The sequence below is a fragment of the Aythya fuligula genome, chromosome 15, assembly GCF_009819795.1.
Source record: "Aythya fuligula isolate bAytFul2 chromosome 15, bAytFul2.pri, whole genome shotgun sequence".
NCBI classification, from domain to species: domain Eukaryota; kingdom Metazoa; phylum Chordata; class Aves; order Anseriformes; family Anatidae; genus Aythya; species Aythya fuligula.
In genome coordinates, this window is record NC_045573.1 from 15,031,019 (window position 1) to 15,045,773 (window position 14,755).

General features: G+C 33.9%; 1 protein-coding gene across 3 annotated transcripts in view; it reads right to left on the reverse strand.

Annotated features, from left to right (window-relative positions):
• Positions 1 to 14,755, reverse strand: part of RBFOX1 (RNA binding fox-1 homolog 1) — a 681,896-nt gene that overhangs the window by 600,508 nt on the left and 66,633 nt on the right. For all 3 annotated transcript variants that reach the window (XM_032197974.1, XM_032197969.1, XM_032197973.1), the window contains exon 2: positions 344 to 391. In XM_032197974.1, coding sequence (XP_032053865.1) covers positions 344 to 391 — 48 coding nt within the window. The remainder of the gene's footprint in view (positions 1 to 343; positions 392 to 14,755) is intronic.

Consider the following 14,755-nt stretch of genomic DNA (forward strand, 5'->3'; position numbering starts at 1 on the left):
TATCATGAAAGACGTCATGCAGTAATTTTGCTAATAATGAAATTAAGAATAGGGAGTGCAGTTGTCTTTTAGGCCATCCATAATTTCACAAAAGTAAGATTATAATTCTCTTCTGAACAAGTAGGTATATTTCTAATGGAAGCACATTCGATAGATAGGGGTGTTTTGTACCATTTGAAGTTAAAATACAACTACATTAGATAAGGCATTGTTAGGAAACTTTAACACACATACATAAAACAACTTAAAATAATTTCACATGGCTAAATTGAAAACATAAACCAATCAAAGAAATACTTACTAGACCGGCCTGACATAAATTACATTAAAACAAGCAACTTACTTTTCTGTCCTCAGTTTCTACACAGGAATTGCACTCTGATTTAGTATCCTGGAAAGACAAACAGAGAAGACTATGACACAAAGCACATTCTTCAGGGCTGTGAGAATAACTCTGAATGAGAAAAGGCATCAAAGTCTGAAAAACGGGTTTCTCAATCTATTATATATTACTGTATTACTTTTGTATTCACAGTACCTTTAAAGGTACAATATTTAGCATTACAGCTTTAAGGAACGTTTATTAAACTATTTATTTATTAAACTTCATTACAAGCAGATGTGTTGTCAACTGAAAGATAGGATTGGAAAAAAACAACTTTTTTCAAGATAGTATAGTTCATAAGACAAAAATAAGATCTCTGTAAAGTGTAAGTTTTTTTTTTTTTTCCAACTGCTTTTTGATAAAATGTAATTGTTTGCTCCTTTTCTTTTCTATTTTATTACTGATTGTAATGAAAATTTTTAAAGGTAAGATTATTGTCAACTTAAGAGGATAAATAAATGCTCAAACTTCTGTCTGTTAACTAAAGTGCTAACTTGGACTTTAAAATTGACAATGTATTATTTTGTTTCCTGGTCTGAAAACTGTAATACATAGTCCATATATATACTTATAGACTACTGGATAGGTTGAAGATATTTGTATCAATCCCCACTGAAAAATTCAAGAATACTCAAGCACCTATTTTATATAAGTATATATAGTATATATACACACACACGCATATAACTTGGACTTCAAGTATCAGACTAATAATCTTAAATCTAATGACACCCAAAACATGTTTCTTTTATTCCTAAGGCATTTTGACTCTCATTAAACAGTCAGAATTTTGCTAGTAGATGAACAGAGAATATGTTCTCTTTTTCTGAAGACATGTAGAGAGAATTGTTATCACAAAAAATTTCACAATGTATCACACACAAAAAAAAATCACAAAATAATCACAAAATAAAGGCATTGCTTTCTTCATTTTATACCTTTGTACAAGAAGTTATTCCTTAAAATTGAATAAACCATATATATTTCAAGTCATTAGATTGTACACAAGATTATATGATGGTATTATTGGAAGGTAATTTTGATTACATACTGCAATTTTGAAGATTTCTGTTAGGAAAAAATGGCACAGAGATGAGGTCCAATTTTGTTTGTTAAAAGTTTGTCCTTCCCCAGCCTCTTAATGAAGCTAGAACTACTCTCATGGGCTTTTGAATTATTAGCTAGAGTAGCTAAACTAAACCACAAATTTAAGACTGACAGCTAGTAGTCATTTCCATTGAAAATGAAAACAAATTAAATAATGGTGCTGTGTTTCCTCAGGACCATGCCTATTCGTCTTAAATGAAGGATTGATACTATTCCAACATCAAAGTCTTCTTACCTAAGCCATATACCCATAAAAGATTAAAAAAAAAGAAAATCACTCAGTCAAGTAAGATGAGTCAAGGTTTCCTGAAAAATTACTTTAATTAACAGCTAGGTATATTAAAGATGTTTTCATCAGGCATATCCTATTCTCCGTCACTTCTCAAGCAGCGTATTTCTGACAAAATAATCTTTGTTATTCTAGCTAGTTTTATGCATCACATGTGAATCAGTTTGTCAAACATTCCTTACATTCAAAATACTTTTCCTGGGAAACCAGGCTGTATTTGTGGAATGTAATACTCAAAAATTTTCTTTCAGGTGTGTCTTCCTGGCAGCCTGCCATGCTTCATGCTTCTTCTCCCATTTTGCGAATAAGGAAATACTACCACCCTACAGGCCAGCTTGGTTGTAATTCCTTTTTTTTTTTTTTTTTTTAAGTGCATGAAGAACAAAGTTCAGCACTTAAAAAGCTTTCTAACGTGGGTAAATGAATGCAAACTTTATTATCCAGGCCTTTTCACCTGCTAGCTATGACCCAGGTCACCTTTTGGAAATAACAAAACATTCCCCAACGTATTTTATTTGTTGGTTAATCAAAAAATGAAATCGATCTTTTAAATTGCCATGGACAACAGTGGCTCTATCTTGCATACTAAATTAAATCGACCTAAATTAACTAAACATGGAATAAAGGAGTTCCTATCTAATTCCAGCTATAGTTATTACGAACACTCAATATGATCGGCGTTCCTTGCTGAAGAAGTAACAGCATGATCCTTTCTACTGGCTAGAGACTATGTTAATTTGATGTTTTTTCATCGTTAATGCCTATTATAAGCAATTTTTAAGAAATATGTGTTCATAAGCTGTATTGGGTTTAGGTGGGACAGCTTTGGTAGTAGGGGGCTGCAGGGATGGCCCCTGTGAAAGGAGCCCAGCAGCTGCCCCATGCCAGAGCAGAGTCAGACGGCTCCACAGAGACCAGCTGCTGGCCAGAGCTGGGCTGTGAATAATGCTGGTTGGACTTCTCGGACAGCAGACTGAAGAAAGGGGAAGAAAAAAAAATACAACTGCTGTGCTACAGCAGCTGAGAGAGAAGGGTGACGAAAGGTGAGAGAATCAGCCCCGCAGACACCCACAGCCGTGCAGGAGAAGAGGAAGATGTGCTCCAAGCATGCAGCAGCAGTTTCCCTGAGGCCTGTGGAGAGGTCCCTGGTGGAGCAGGCTGCATCCATGGTCCCCCTGCACCCATGGGTCCCACATGGAGCAGATCTCCGCACTGCAGCCCATGGAGGAGCCCCCGGTGGAGCAGGTGAATGTGGCCCAGAGGAGGCTGCGGCCCATGGAGAGCCCCCGCAGGAGCAGGCCCCGGGCTGGAGCTGCAGCCCATGGAGAAGAGCCTACGCAGGAACAGGGGGTTTGGGGGGAGCTAACACCCATGGGGGTTTTCCATCAAATTTTCTCCCCTATCCTACTGAAGAATGAGACAGCAGTTGTTATGGTGCTTATCTGCCTACCGGTGTTAAACCACCACATAAGTATTTCTTATTCAATGTGAAGCAAAAAACTCAGATTTACGCGGATAAAGCAAAACCCATCTTCCTTCCAGCACAGTTTACCTTACATGACTGCCTATGTCCAGTAAGGCAAAAGGTACAAACTAAGCACAGGGCAGCCCTGCTGAGAACAGCTGATGCCAACCTGTCTGAGACACTCAGGACTGCGATAGGAATTGAAGCAATGCACCTGGAAGTTAGTTGATGCCAGCCATAAGGAAAAGATGTAGACTGAAGAAGTTTTAACCCTGAACTGTTGCATGACTTTTATATAATGATATTGTTTCACAGTGCTTGCTGTTCGATCTAAGTATATGGGAAGCATTATCTAAAAATTAACCATCGTGTCATTAGCGATGAAATCTACTTAAGTATGTTTTCAGTGTTATGGGATGTTGATGGCAACAAGACAGCAGTATCTGCTATCTTTGAAATTAAGGGAAGTATATTAGGGTTGAGAAATAGTTGCTGTGTCTTCAAGAGACCTGATTTTAGACTTTGGCACAAGTATAAACACACACACAAAAAAGCTCCACTTATATTTTGTTTCTTTATTCCAAATATTAATTTTAAAATATTTCCTAAACCATTTTTGACAAGCATACTTTAGTCATATCATTAGATAACAATCCAGCCTGTAACAACTGTTTAACATATAACACCCTAAAAAGCTCAACTTCCTGAACAGGATCTTTCTTTAACGATGAAACCCTAACAAATCATAGTTATCGTTTATCAGAACATATACACTAAGTTTGTTAGGTACCCAGTCAGTATCCTAAAGGAGAATTCAGGAATCTTCATTCCAAAGTGGTTAGCCACATGAATGCAGTGAAAAAGCAATTTGTCAGCAGTACCACCTTTGGTATTATTATGCCTTTCCCCCCACCCTCCTTAGGAAAAGAGAAAAAAAGAGAGAGAGAGAGATTAAATAGGCTTTTTATTGTTGTCACGATTAATTTATCAAGTCTTTACTTGGATAGTACAGTTGGTTTGTCACACAGTTACACACAACATTTTAAGAGCCCAAGCAAGGGAATGGATTCTGGAAAACATGGAATGTAGGTTCCTGAATTATGCTGGACTCATTGGAAAAAAAAGTCAATGCTGCAGAAACAAGTTGTTTCATAAAAGCAACTCTTGTTGTATGCTTGATGTTTCTAGGAAGTCTACAGTCAAGTCTTTTTTGAACAAATGCAATCCACCGCCTTATTACCCATTGTACCCGATCTCAGAAGTTTTCCTTGAGTGAACTGAGCATTTCATGTTAGGGATGCACAAGCATATGTGAACCTCTAACTGCTCAAGCAAAACAAACTGATTTTTATGAAACGGTTAGTGGAATAATTCTTTAAACCAGTCAAGTAACTGGCTTCAAAAATATTTATGTTTAAATATAAACATTTCAGTATACATCATCTACATCCTTTAAAGAAAAACATACATGAAAATTAAACTTGGAAAAAAAATGCATTGAAATTAATCATCTGTTAAATACAGAGTAAGAAGTAAAAAAATATATATATCAGAACGTTCTTCTCTGGGAGACTTCTTTGCCATTCTCTGTAAGTGCAAAACAACAGTGTTGTCATTTTGATAGGTGTATTGCAAATCTCCCTGCTGTGTGAATTGAGACTAAGCAATACAGTTTTTGTAAAGCAAGTGTAAAAATATAGAGAATTGAACAGTATTTTAGACACTTTCTTTTACATTCTTTCATGTTAAGGTTAAAAAAAAACAGCAAAATTTGTTACTCCTGAAGAATTAGTACTTTAGATAAATTATATAATAGAACATTTCACAGGATATTTCACAGGAAACATGGAAAGAATGAATTATAGACATACGCTATCGTTAAAATAGAAAACTTATCCATTTCAGTTTAAACCACCACGTTTTTTTTTTTTGTTTTTTTTTGTTTTTTTTTAAACTAGGTGTCACTGCTTAACAGCCAATTAAATTATAGTACTATAAACATATTAAGAGCTCTATTTTTAAATATTGACTTGACAGCACAGAAGGAAATTGCCTATTTTGCCTGTTTTGTTGGGTAGCTTCAAGGAAACAAGACAAGGCTTTATGCAGTGTATCAGGAGCAGCAATGGACAAACAACTTGAACAAAAGCCATACGGGATGCTGCCACATATGTTTAACAACAGAATTCCAGTAACTGGGGTGGTGAAATTATAATCCTCTCTGTGTTTGTAGGCATGGAGTTCTGAAATGTAGCCTTAAAGTGTCGTACCAACATTTATCAGATTTAGTTCCCTTAGTGACCAACTGGTATTAAATTTTTGGTTGTACTGTAGCTTACCAGAGAGAAAAGTGAGAACAATAGGCACATATTATTTTTCAGTGCTTGTTTGGAGACAACTGATTTAGATAACTTGACAGCAAGATATACTGAAAGTGCATAGTACAAAATACATCAGATGTGACACCCATTTCATTCCTGATAAGGCTCCATTCCCTCATCCCAATTTTATACTTTTTGATGATTCATACCTTTCAGGAAATTTAAAGTTTAATATACTAGGCTCTTGGGAAATCTCTCTAGCACCTTCATTCTGCATTAGCATGAATTGCTAATTCATGTGTTACTGAAGAGAAGTAAAAGGAAAGATCTAGAAAGTAAAAGTAATCATTAGTGATAGCATGACTCTGGATGATATTTTGGCTTTAGGATGCAGTAGAAACCTCCACACAATTATATTACATGGCTTCTGAAATTATATATGTAAGTTTACTTCTTGAACAGCAAATAGAAATAGAAAAATCAATGTCCCCAACTAACTACTACTCATGCTAACATAAGTAATACTTGTGCATGCCTTTATCATATTGTCCTTTATCATATGTTTTTTAGTTTGCTGTCTTCCTACTATCCAAAATCTTCCCACTACTTCTCTATCATAACACTCAAAACAAAACCTTCAAACAAACAAAAGAACAACAACAAAAACAAGAGAAAAAAACTTAACATGTACAGGTTTGGAAACTTCAGAAAAGTTTTTTTTTTTTTTTTTTTTTTTTTCCATTTGAAATTAATGAAATCCAGACAGCAAGGAGAATTCATATGTACACACACTAACACACTACTCCCATTGCCTGTATCTGAAGGAGGAAAAATGAGACACTGGAAGTTTTAAAGTACGACCTGTTGGTTTTGTCTGTAATATCAGGAATGGACAGTAGGTGGAAGCAAATAACCTCTTGAAATCTTGCTCAACTTTCCTATGAAAGATAAATCTATTACACTGACCAGGTTGGTCAGGTATTTTACACACATCCTTAGCATCCCAACAAGTGCTAAAACAAATTAGGCCGTTGCTTCATAACACTGTTTTCCAATTTTCTAAAATGATGCAGAATGAGAAATAAAAGGGTATTAACAGATTTAAAAATTTATGAAGTGGAGCCGGTTCCTTTGAATGACTAAAGCATACATAAAGCTAACCCAATGTTAAACAAAAAAATTGTATAAATATTTGAAAAAGCACTCATTCAAACTCTGGGTTACTGCTTTGCAGTCTTCCAAAAGGGGGCCTACAAGAAATAGGGGAGGGACTCTTTGTCTGGGGGGCGAGGAGGAAGGTGTTGTAACAGGACAAGGATTAATGGTTTTAAACTAAAAAAGGGTAGATTTAGGTCAGGTATTTGGAAGAAGTTCTTTAGTCTGAGGGTGGTGAGGCCCTGATCCAGGCTGCCCAGAGGAGCTATGGGTGCCCCATCCCTGGCAGTGCGCAAGGCCAGACTGGATGGGGTTTGGGCAGCCTGGGCTGAGGGAGGTGCATGCCCTTGGCAGGGGGGTTGCAATACTTAAGATCCCTTCCAACTCAAACCATTCTGTAATTCTATGATTTTTCTGGATATTTATTAAGTGCTTAAATATATCAAAGCCCTGAATAATTGAGAAAAATACTTAATCTTTTTCACTGTCCATTATCCGTTATATTTCATTATTGCTGTTAACAAACAGGCTACCAGCAGAAGAATTAATTTGAATCTCATATTAGTTCTATTTTATCCAACCCAGAGAACAAATTAACCACGCAATAATACTTACTGAAGGAGAAAAGAAATGAAAAATGAAACCTTAGTATGTGCCATTCAAGTCTTTACTAAGTTCATCCCCAGAAACTGAAGGAATCATGCACAAGCCTCATCATACTAAGAAACCAGTCCCAGGATTCCAATGGTTTCAAAAGCTGCCATGTCCAAAGTGTAAGAAAATAGTTGTATTAATGAAAGCAATAGCTTTATCTCCATTTACTAACACTTCTGAAGCAACAGAGGCCTCTGTCTAACAAGCTACAAGCAGAGAGCAGGAGAAGACTGGGTCGTTTGCATCTTTCCCCGTTGTCATTCTCAGGGCTGTTTGTCCGGAGTCCAAAAAGAAATCAATCTGATCAGTGACCTAAAGGTTTCTCAGTCTTTGGGGAGCTTACTCTTTTTGTTTCTGGGTAAAAGTAGAGAGTTTAAAGAATGGTTTCAAGGATTGTTGGGATACTGAACTGAGAAATTTTATATTTAAAAACAACAACAAAAAAAAAAAAGAGCATGTAAAAATACTCCTGTATTTTTAATGTACATTTGAAGCAACTCCAACATGTGCCCTTCCCACACATCCACCCACCACCCGGCTGTGAAAGCAGATAACCCAATCTCTCATCTGATTCTAGAGTTTTGTTTGTGTTCATTTGCAATTTTCAAAGCTACCAAGAGCTGAAAACTTCTTGACAGATGAAAAGCTTGACTTTTGTCATTAATATAGACATTTTTGAAGGAACTTGTACATATCTGCTTGCTGATAAAGCAAACAGACTTGGGCATATGAGATTTTCCTAATTCTTTTCATTTTCTCACCCTTGATTTATTTGTCCTTTTCTTAATTACACTCTTATGCAGAGACACATAAGTCTTCACTGCAGAGAAACAAGCCTTCCTGTGCCTCAGCTCATCCAATTTCTTCAAACACGTTTTCATTAGTACAATGGGGAAAAAAAAAAAACTTCTGAATTTATCTTCTGTCTATGCACTTAGATTATAACTGCACAAAACAACATAAAAATACGCAGCATTTTAGGAAAAAAAATGCATAGTATTTCAAGAGATTAATTTATCACACTATTATCTAGGAATTTGCTGCTCAAAACTTGAAGAACACCAGGTTAAGATTGAAATTTAGGGGTTAGCACATATTAAATCTTAGAAAATCACAATGAAAAAATATATTAAATACAGTTGCCAGTTTGAACAGCAACAACGTTTTCTATACACAACACTCCTGACATAGCAGTGTCTATGCTGACACTGATTAAGAATGTGGTAGCAAATGCATGAGTGAAGACTGCATCCAAAAGGCTATATGTTAATGTGCAAATTAAAAAGAAGCTCTGATGAGTACAGTTACTTCTTTAACATCCTTTAACATCCAGGAGAAATAAGGAATTTAAATAGACTGCAAGCTATTTAGAGTGGCAACGGCACCAATTTATTTTCATACTTTTTAGTAATTACTGTCAAGAAGAAAGTGACTGAGATGTGATCTATTTTCCTTCTTATATGCCCAATCTAAGGTATACAAGACCAGTTTCCTTTCCAAGACCTGCCAGTCTATGTAGTAATGAAGACATCAGAACCCAATTCTATTCCTAATCTTTTTAGGAAGGTCATAAATTAGCCAATAAATAAATAAATAAATAAATAAATAAATCTGATGAGCTACACTTAGACACAGTGCCCCTAAAAAGAAGCTAAGGCAACACAGAATTTAAGCCTGCTAAGGAAAGTAAGCAGGGACGAGAAATATTGGTGCCATGGATGTATTCTTGTTCAACAACATCCATCAGCACCTAGTATCTCCAGCACATGCTCTTCACGAGCGTGCAGAAATTCAATCTTCACCTTCCACATAAATGCCTCAGTACCAACATACACATAACTTTTTAAGTAAGCATACAGGTAAGACTTATTCCTTCCATTTTTATTTTTTTTTGGCTATTTCCCCCCCAAAAGAGATGCTAAGGCCTACATAAATACTAACATGCCCAGAACGTGTTCACTAAGAACAAACAGCCCTGGCATATTTTGCAGAAGGGCAGTTCTGTCTCAGTACTGGTTGAGACAAACTACAAAAGAATTGTTTAGTATATTTTCTGTTGTTGTTGGTTTGCACATTATAGACTTTTTGTAATATTTTTCCCAGTTTAATCAAGTTACCCAAACATGAATACTGAATAATATCTAAGCTAAACAATTTAAAAATAAAATAGAACCAGTACATCAGTTACAAGTTCTGAAAAATTGATTACATCAAAACCAATTTTTGACAGAGCACAAATGGCAGTGCTCCTCAATTCAGAACACTTCCTTGATTAATTATTTTCAACCTACAATAAGTGTAACTGTGGAGATTTCCCTTAAACTAAAAAGCTGTTAGAATCACATTACAGCAGAAAAATACATCTCTCCCTCTTTCTTTACGAATGTAAAAAACTGTTAATACAGTTTTATTCAATCTGATCAATTTTTTTGAACTACTTTATTTTTGCTAGATCTGTTTAAGATTTATTATCCTAATAAATTCTGAAAGGGTGTTTTTTGTTTTGTTTTTCCCTTTAAAGACTTAATGCAAATTCTGAAGCATAGAGGAAAAATATCCACAATCTCTCTATGAATCCTTAGTTTTAGCAACTACAACTAATCAATCCTTCTATCATTTAAACCAAGATGGGAGTATAGAACATAGGCTGACAAGTAATACATGTTCCTTATTTTGCTGTTCATATAGCCATTAACTACAAAATAGTGTTATGTCTTGTCATAGCTGAACATAAACAACAAAACAACAAGTTTATGGCAGTATCTTCTACTAAAATAGGAGCTGGTATTCTTCAAAACATACTTCACTGCTTTTCAACAGTTAAGACTGAAAGGATGATATAAAAATATGGATTTAACAGTTAAAACTAATATATATTTATGAAAATAGGAAGTATTAAATGAATTTTTAAGATAAATTGCTGGTAATTCTCAATTTTAGAAAAATCATGGATACGTTAGTATTATGTTTGGAAGATACATGCAATTTTGATTGCTGCTTTTATATAGCCTTATTTTCAGTTTTCTTTTTAAACATATGACAGTTCATGCACATAAAGGTTACCCTTAAAAACATCTGAGTCACATAAAAAGTCTCGTGCATGAGCTATTGACTCATTAAAGAAATATAATAGATCCCAAAGTAAAAATAATGAAACTACTATAACAAAACAAAGTTGTTAGAATGACCAATGTTAACAGAAGAAAATGCGGTAAGTTCTGTTATTTCTCTTTGTAATTCTCAGAGTGCTGTGGAATTATAGTCATAACCGGTATACATTTTAAGAGACACTATAAAACTGATTGATAATGAAGAACTTTCAAGTAAAATAATCTAAAATTCACTACCAGTTTTAAATTCCCAGTAACTGTAAAGTACCTTTTCACTTCCTGTGAATTTTTGACTTTTTAAGCTAATTAAATACGATATTTCTGCATTGGTTTTAATTTACTCAAAGTAACAAATTAAAACAGCGTCCAATTTTGCAATACAAATACTGAAAGTAATCATCACCATTTAAACTGCTCTGCCTAATGATTATTAATGATGCAGCCAGAGAAATATGTTCTATGACATTATGTGATGAAATAATAATATTTATTAACGAGATTGTTTCATACTACTAACATCATGTTCACTCTATCAGGCAGGAAAGATCCACTTCTTGGAATGGTGTAATTATATAGTAAAACCAACATCAAGTTGATGTTTTAGAGATTGAAATGCAGTACAGAGTTTTCTACCTAAACAACACAAACACTGAGATTCTGTATCACAGCTATTTCACAAAATACTGCCTGTACAGGCCACTTTAGAATGCTAATGTTTAAAATAATAATTTACAAATAAAGCTTCAAAAAAAAACATGTCAAAATTATAAAATAATCTAGAGGATGATAACCAAACAACAGATAAGGCATACATTAATTCCTCTTGTCCTCAGACCTCCTGCAATTCTGAAAAAAATAAAATAAAAAAAATCACACACACACACAAAAAAAAATGACAGACAAAAAAAAAAGAACTTCACTACCCAAGTGTGCACTTCTTTCAAAGGCTTCGGCTCACCACACTTTACATAATTCCCATCTGGTTTCTTTAAAAGTAAAAATACCTGTTCTCAGTTGTCACTCCCAGCAACTACTTTATCAACAACTGACTGCTGTTTTTAAAACAATTTGGAAGTTCAAAGGAAACTTTAAGAGCCTAAATCCACCTAGAAAATAATATCATGGTCATTTCATGCACAATTCCATAACTATATAAAAAATTACCCTAATACTAAAACTAGAACTAAAACTAAAAATTACGCTAATACTAAAAACTAAAACCAGCCTTACCAATCTCTGAAGCTGCTGCAGGCTTTTTTGCTGAGGTTTACCATACCCACCCCCAGCAGACATTGTCTATGCTCTCAACTATATTGTTCTCTGAAAAGCAATATTTCTTGTTCTAAAAACCTTGGCATTTACTTTATGACAAAAAATGGCTATTACCTTTCCTGCAAGACTGAGTAACAGCTCTTCATTCCAGAAATGAAAATCACAATAACTACAAGACACTATAAGACAATCAGTTCTGGCGCTGGCACAGTCCCCAGCGCAGCGGGACATGGGAGAGTACAGGGGGGTTCTGTATATTCCGAGCCATACATGACGGGATGCAGTATGGGCATGAGTGCATCTTACTACTTGTAGACAAGATTGAAGAAAAGAACAAAGGCTTGAAGACTGATTAGCAGATTTACTTCAGACTTTATATATGTGATATATATTTATATGTGACATGATTATATATAAGTATATATATATATAATATTATATATATGATTATAATATATAATAATATATATAATATATAAATATATATATTATATTATGTATTATATGTATATAAAATAACTATATGTCATAACTATAGACATGTTAGCATGGGGGGAAAAATAAAAAAAACTCTTGAAAGTTACTTGCATATAAAAAGAATATTAGAAGATATTAGAATAAGTTATCCTTAGCGAAGATACTGGGTGGAGCACTCAGTGACTATCATGGCTCTTGCCATCTGGGGGACATAAAGTTCTTGAAACATAGTTGAGATATTTTAGAGCCTTTGATACAAATAATCATTTCTTATTTAAAGTTAAGTGAAAAGTATTTTAAAGTTCTAAAATAAGCTATTTCACATTGAAAATAAGTCAGAAACAGACATATTCATGAAGTAATTATGACAATTTTCAAGTCAATGCCCAAACTTCAGAACACAGCTAAAACCAATTTCATAAGCCTAAGGGTTTTCATTTCCCAATGCAGTGCAATCAATACATTGTTCTACTTAAATTGTGAAAAAATGAAATATAAGTGCTATTTCGTTATTTCTTTTAATTCAAATTCAAAACAATAACATCACTGCATAAAAATGGAGTGCAAATATAAATGTATAACTACAAAAAATCATAAGCAGTAAGGTAATACATAGAAAAAAGTGTCTGATTAACTACATTTTTTTTTTACATTAATTATCAAAAATATTGGTTAAGTTTATATAGGTATTAACTTATTTTTCTCATTAGAATAAAATGCAGAAATTTTTTGCTAGCCAGTCAGATTGACCATGTCTCTAGGAAAGCAAGTAAAGCAACAAGTGTAAAACAAGTAAATAGCTGCATACAAGTTCAGTTTACTTATACAATTATAAATGTTATGAACCCTTTTTAGTACGATAAGACAGTAAATTTTTTCATTGTCTCAAACAACTGAAAAACTGACAATATATTTTTTTCTACTTAATGTCTCATTAAGGACAATGATCTCAATCTTTTAGTAGCTTAATAAAATATTTATGCATCTTCTCATTAGCAAGGAGTATAAAAAAAGGTAGCTGTCGGAACTCTAATCTAAAGATGTCCCATTCCAATTGGTTTTCTTTGCAGAGAACTATAACCTTGGGGACAAACAAAACTCCACAAGTAAAAGCAAATTAAAGAAGTCAAATCTGTTCCAAAGCTATCGCTTCTTATTAAAAGTTACCTTTTTCACTTTTCAGGATCCAGAAGAGTGCTGAGTGAAAACAGATTAAGATAAACAGATAAAACATACTCCAGAATAAAAACATCAAATATGGTTTTAACAAAGAGATTGGACTTCAGTGTTTTTTATCCTACATATATCCTATAAGCTTTAGAATTTAGCTTTAGGAACTATCCATTTCTTTAAAATGAATCACACAAATAACATACATTAGACAAAAATGGATGCTGCTACAGGTTGCCTTTTGTTTAGCCATGAAACTGTTGAAGATGAACTTCACACTCAGTACAAAACTTTATCAGTTTTATTTTTCTGTAGAGAGAACATTAATCATTCAAAGTCAGAGATAAGAATTTGCTAGGGATTGTTCTTGAACTGTGCGTTACCTGAACTATTTCATTTGAATATATATATTGAAGAACTATTCTAGAGACAATGTCCTCGGCAAGACTTGATTGTGACTTTTCCAATGATTTTTTGGTAGAAGATAACCAGTTCTCAAACAGAATGACTTTATGTTACGTTTTCAGTGAGATTCAGTGAGATTCACAATTGTCTTCTCAGAGCCCAAAAGGAATTTCTTATCAAAGCTACAAAGATAACCCAACCTTAGAGAAGGGGAGTGAGGCCACATTTACCATTTACCTCAGAACAATGAACAGAAAATCTTGAAAAAAAAAAAAAAAAAAAAAAAAAAAGGAAGTTAAAGAAAGAGACTCAAATCCTTACCTTACTTAATTCAATTCACACACTGGAGAACTTCAGTCTTCTATATAACAAGTGAATATCATACTTTTAGGTTAGATTTTTCTGGTGGTATTTTATTTTTGTGTTAATTTACACTTAGAAAAAAAAAAAAAAAAAAAAGATTTCCCTTAACCAGCATGATAAAAAAATGTAGATTTTAAGCGGATAGGAATATTGTTTACAATTCTGTTTAATTAAGGTTTAATATAAACATTAAGAAATATTCTAAACCATACCATAAAGGAATTTAATTGTAATAACCCTTCACTTTTAATCTAAAAGCCTACTTACAAATGCAATCAAATTTACAGCAACAGGAATGCAATTAGACAACCTATAGCTCAATGCTGGCTTTTGCTCATTTGCAAAGTGCTCCTGTTTACATTTACAATCCAAGAAAAATGAAATAAATTATTCATCAAATACCAAAAGCACTGGAAAGTAATACACATTGGTAGCAGAGCCAGAACAATGAACAAAGCCAAGTTCCATAAATAGCTAAGGCTCATATCTAGACTTGACACATGATGCTACAATACCCTGCAGGACAACAGCTGAAGAGAGAAACAAAAATGTAAATAAAGCTCAAGAACCTCTTTCACAGCA